Below are 5,593 nucleotides of genomic sequence, written 5' to 3'. Positions count from 1 at the left end.
CTTCATTTCCTTCTGATTTGTTTTTTGCCCTCTCTTTCGGACTCGATTTTTATTCTAACGCTAACCCCAGCTTGTAGTGTGCGCTTAAGTTTATAATTTTCAGATTCCGCCTATTCACCCCCCTCTAGGCAACTTTGACCTTGTTATGTATAAGTTTTTTTACTCATCCTGATATTTTTAACCACAACTTACACACTTGCAGGTTATAGACTGTTACATAAATTTGATAAAAGCTCAAAAGCATCTAAAGTGCCGATCTGGAGGTCGCGTTCACATATAAAATGCTTTCCAGTTCAATTTCCTGAAGCGAGATGGTGATGTTGAAATTAAAACAGAGGAGCTATATCCAATTAAAGACATGGCACAAATATGTAGCGCTGAATGAAGGGTGTTACTTTACCTAAACCATGACATGGTACATATGAGTTTGCCATCTGAACAGTTAGCGTTTACATGTATTTTATTCTTATGCAAGTATTTGTAACTATTCTGTAGGTGTTTATTTCGATAAACATCCGAGAGACGTACTGGTATCTTGCCATGATCCATGCAAGAAATATGGAGATACAAGTGCTCGATTCACTTGGTACTTCACAAGACCGCAAAGACGTCACTGACTCTGTGAGTATGCACAAACTCAACAATTATGAATTCACTATTAACTTATCCCAATCTCTAATTTTGTTTTACAATATATAAAGATTAAAGGATTGCAAAGACAAATTGATATGATATCTCAACGTAAGGAGTTAAAAGACCACAGGTGGCCAGACCTCCAAGTTGCTTCTTGGCCGCTCAGAGAAATAGACATGGGATATGCAAAGCAGACAGATAGGTACACCCTAAAATCTTTTTTACCAATTTCTTCATTCATACTAATCTTTATGTTGATATTAATGTATATTGTAGATCTTCATGTGGCCTCTTTCTTTTGAACTATATCGAATATTGGACAGGGGATGAACTGTCTGACAGTTTTACCCAGGTATATTATTACTACTACGACATATATGCACATCTATAGTCAGTGTTACATATACAATGCTAAATAATTGTTTCTTATTTGTAGGATGACATGTCACACTTTAGAGCAAAAAATGGCTGCTATATTACTATCTTCAGACCTGAATAAGAGAAGGGGGTGTCTGTTATACAAAAATGAAAAAGAAGTTGACTCTAGAAGTCCATCAGATGTTGAGATATTAGAAAACCCAACAGATTCTAAAAAGAGGAAACTACTCCACGTGCTTGATGATAGCGAAGTAGTGTATGAAGATGAGAAAGGCCCTATTACTCAAGCAGACTTGCAAATGTGGTTTGTTGATGATTGGGATAAAAGTGCTCTTGTAAAAGTCTCTACTGATGGGTGCACCAATGACTTTTTAATGGTTGGTCTTTCCACAAAGGACATGCCAGTGACCAAAGCCGATTCAATAGATGTTTTATGTGATTATATCATGACAATAGAAGACGATACGACACTAGAGTAAATGTTCATTGATTTATCTAGTTTATGTATACCAACTACTTAGATTCTTGATATAGACTTTCGTCATGCTAAAATACAGGATGACATGGGTGCGAAGTTTCAATCCTTTTAAGATAGAAATATGTGTCAAAGACCTGCAAAACATATTAACGATAAATCAAGATATGGTTCTAAGATGTTTTGACATGGTTGTTCGGCTGCTTGACAATAAAGAGTCACATAGGCCGAAAGGAGAAATCATAAATAATAGAAAGCATTATATGGACATGCGTTTCTGGGTAAGTTTGTTTTCAATCATTAATGTATTATTATATAGTATCTACATCTAATCCTCATGTGGACATATATATTTATTGTCTAGAGAATGGTTGGTTTTGGTAAACTTCCAAAGTACCATCAGGATCCTACAACAGAAGAGTTAGCCAAAACACTCGATTGTTGGCCATTAATGAATTATTATATCATGTGTTGTAGATATGTAAGTATGCGTTCATTTCGAATGTATTTATAAAGGACAGTTCTTTGCAATCCTAATAACAGATATTTTGCAGGTTCTTATGCCATGGAAATTCAACGGATGTCACGCCCTTTTCGTAATAGATCATGTTAAAAAGCATGTGACTTTTATCGACTTTACACCAACTCAAGATTGGTGTAAACACATGTCATACAAGAGGTTCGCGGAAGCGATTATCATGACCTCAAAGAAATATAAAATTGCTTACAACAAGAAACGTTCTGGATGGACGGAGGATATCTTTAAGTGGGAACATACAATTTCAGACTGGTGTTCCAATTGACTTAAGAGGGTATTTTCTTCGTACCACCTTCTCAGCAGTTTAAATTTTTTCTATGATAATCATTGTATAAAACATAGTTGGCCAAACATTATTATATAGGTTTAATACCAGCTACCTGGTTTTACAAGCTATGACAATGTGGGGGAATGACAGACGAATGAAATTTGTTGGGGTGAGTATAGTACGTTCGTTTTATGTTCAAAACATACATTTCAGCTACCTCGTTCTACAAGATAATATGTTTTGTTCTCTTATGTCTTTGTCTGTACGATGCAAAGATTCTTCGAAGGAACCTTGTGATTGATCTGTTAATTTATAAAGACAATTCATACCGATATGCCATTCCTGCAAACACACAATAGAGACTTATCGATATCGCTAAAAAGGATTAGCTGATTAGTGTATGGTTGTCGATACATTTGTCTGTAATTAAAAATTTTAAATTAAATTTTTAGAAATATCCGTATCAATGTTTTATACAAATCTTTTACTTCCATCGCAAAGGCACATACCTATAACAATATAACACACATATGTATATAAGTCATCGTGTTATTATACGGTTCCGTTGCAACATAAAGACAATCACCTAGTTACATATTATTTATCATTTTGTATATATGTTTCGTATAAATTTTAACATCTTAAAGACTAGTTAGGTTTCAGTCACCGTACTAGCAGTTAATTATTATACCTTCAATACCGGATTGAAAACGCAAATTCCAAACGTGGAGTGAACAAGAGATAGCAACCAAATTTCGCTACAGCACATCGCACCGCACAGCACACCACGATCAGATTCCGAAGGGTCCAGAATTCGACCACACTTTCACAACCCACCACGCCAAATCACGACGAGCACAGCTACAGACGACGAGCAGAGCAGACCGTCACTCGGCGCTCTCACGATTCATTTCACTACGCCTTGACAGGCACAACCTTGACCTGGTCCAGCACGGGGCCGCAGAGCGAGACGCCGTCGGTGACCTTGGTGTGGTAGTAGGAGCTGTAGAAGGTGAGGCGGGTGCGGACGCCGCCGGCCACGAACCTGAACGCCGCCGTCTTGAACCCGCCTTTCCCGGCGGAATCGAACGGCACCTTCTGCGTGACGTTGCCCGCGAACGCCTCCACCAGCATGGAGCCGTGGCAGCCGTTCCGGGCGTCGCCGACGGCGAACGACAGGTTGTAGGCGCGGTTGGGAACGGTGCGGATGACCTGCGCGATGGCGCTCTCCCGCCCGGCCACCAGCTCCACCGCATACTGCCCCGCGGGGACAGAGAAGTGAGCCGCGTCGATGAACCGCACCGCCTTGAGCGACTCGATGATCCAGCCGGGCAGCGGCGACGTCGCGTCCTTCTGCTTGGGGGGCAGCAGCACGCCGACCGTCGAGTTCCTGAGCACCTGGGGACCGATCTCGAAGCCGTCGTTCTTGATCAGGTTGTCTGCATGCGGCCAGAGAGATTCGTCATTTAGGTTCTGCAGGCCCCCCGAACCGAAAGAGAAAGGTAAAGGTAGTGAATCCATCAGTGATACCTTTGGTCGGGTACGGCGCGGGCAGCTCCTTGATGGCGACGGCGTCCAGCAGCGGGCCGCACGCGGGGTCCTCCTGCACGCCGGGGTTGGCGAACGTGACCTGCGCGACGGGGGAGGAGGCGCGGAAGCCCCAGGCCCAGGTGTCGGCGGACGCGCCGCTGTAGAGCGTGCGCACGGCGACGTCGGCGGGCGCCGAGAGCGACGGCGCCACCGCCACGCGCAGGGCCTCGTCCTGCGCGCACGTCCGCGTCGCCGCGAACGTGAGCGCGTACAGCGCCCCCGGCCGCACCGTCACGTTCTGCGACGCCGACGCGCGGCTGCCGAGGCGCAGCGCGTGCACGCCGTGCGGCACCGCGAAGAACATGCCCCCGGGCTGGGGACCGCCCGAGACGTACTCCACGTGCCCCTGCACCGTCCACCCCGGCAGCGAGTGGCGCCCCACGATGAGGGTCTTGTTCAGCCTCCGCGGCGCCGTCTCGAAGTTGCCGTTGATGAGCATGCCTGCGCGTGTGCCACCACCACGGGTGCGTCAGCAAAAATCTGAGCTTTTGATGTCTGTCCGACGCGTATACTATTCTATTACAGCGCATTTGACGGGACATTGCTGGAACAAGATAATCAACAGCGTTCTTGGACAGGAAACCGCAAATGTGAACTGATTATGGACGGTGAAAAGTAACAGAGTGATGAAAAGAATAGCACTAGACCAGATTCACTGTCCTGCACGGATGACAGACATCTGTAGGGGTAATAAAAATGAGGCCGCTGTTTCTTCGTTTTCCTCCACGGAGATCGATCAAGCATGGACTACTACTCTAAACGCACTGCGCTGCGCTTGACAGAACAGCATGCAGATCTAAAAAGAATCCAGACGAAATGACCCCGAGCACCAGGAATGGGATAGTGGATGGAAGATTGGCACAGAAAAAAAACAGCGCGGTGATGGTGAAATCAATGAGAGGCAAGCACAGCAGCCAGCAGTGTTACCTTCGGCGTCTTGAGCATGACGAGGAGGAGGAACAGGCAGTGGGGGCGGAGCGGTGACGGCGAGCGTGGCAGCAGCCGACGACGAGGACGGGGACGAGACGGAGAGGACCAGCAGCAGCGGCAGCAGCATTCCCCACGGGAGCTCCATTGCCAAGCTCTGCCTCTCTTTCGGTTTCGCTTCCCCCTTGGCTTCTTCCCCGGGAGCTGCACCTGCCTTTATTAAGGCTTTAACAAAAACGGACGAGGAATGTTCACTGGAGACCCCCCCTTCGTTTCGATATTTACAAATCACCCCCTTGTTCATATACTATGGTTTTTGGACGATGACAAAGGTCAAAGGGAGACTATCCTGAGTGAAGTGAACACGGACAGCTGATGCACAGCACACTGTGGGGTAAAGTAAAGATGGCCCTTTTCGTCCTGTCGCACGGCGTGAAGAGCGTCATTTACCGCCGCGTCGCCGCACCCACTTCACTCCGTGAAGTGAAGTGAAGGCAGCAGGACACGGTGGACGGTTGTGGTGGTGGGTGGGTAGGTGGGTCGCCGCTGCCGGCTGCCCACCAGTAAAAAAAACACTGGCATTAATCTTCACTGGCCCGTGCAACGGAAAACTCGCGGCTGTGGCGTGGTCCATCGTAAAAGCAGGGAGCGTGGCAGCTCATCGTTTGGAGGTTGGAAGTGAGTTTGCTTGCGCGGGCTGTACGCGGATTCGCGATCACGACGGACAGGCTGCGTACGTTACGGTGCTGTACGCGGCTACAGAACGGACCACAGTGCATTGCGA

At 46.5% G+C, this 5,593-nt stretch overlaps 1 protein-coding gene across 1 annotated transcript; it reads right to left on the bottom strand.

Annotated features, from left to right (window-relative positions):
- Positions 1–3,013: 3,013 nt before the first annotated feature.
- LOC100277106 (uncharacterized) lies at positions 3,014–4,986 on the bottom strand. Its single transcript, NM_001150767.2, has 3 exons — positions 4,810–4,986; positions 3,823–4,323; positions 3,014–3,731 (listed from the first exon to the last, which is right to left on the bottom strand). Exons 1-3 carry the CDS (start codon positions 4,955–4,957, stop codon positions 3,208–3,210), a joined length of 1,173 nt encoding a protein of 390 aa, NP_001144239.2. The 5' UTR covers positions 4,958–4,986; the 3' UTR covers positions 3,014–3,207.
- Between the last annotated feature and the right edge of the window lie 607 nt (positions 4,987–5,593).

The sequence above is a fragment of the Zea mays genome, chromosome 1 (assembly GCF_902167145.1).
Source record: "Zea mays cultivar B73 chromosome 1, Zm-B73-REFERENCE-NAM-5.0, whole genome shotgun sequence".
NCBI lineage: Eukaryota > Viridiplantae > Streptophyta > Magnoliopsida > Poales > Poaceae > Zea > Zea mays.
This window is presented reverse-complemented; position numbering and strand designations above follow the sequence as displayed.

Coding starts and splice junctions, on each gene's coding strand:
- LOC100277106 (NM_001150767.2), bottom strand. CDS start 4,957: ATGGAGCTCCCGTGGGGAATGCTGCTGCCGCTGCTGCTGGTCCTCTCC. Junction 4,324..4,809: donor TCATGCTCAAGACGCCGAAG/GTAACACTGCTG, acceptor GCACACGCGCAG/GCATGCTCATCAACGGCAAC. Junction 3,732..3,822: donor CGCGCCGTACCCGACCAAAG/GTATCACTGATG, acceptor GGCCGCATGCAG/ACAACCTGATCAAGAACGAC.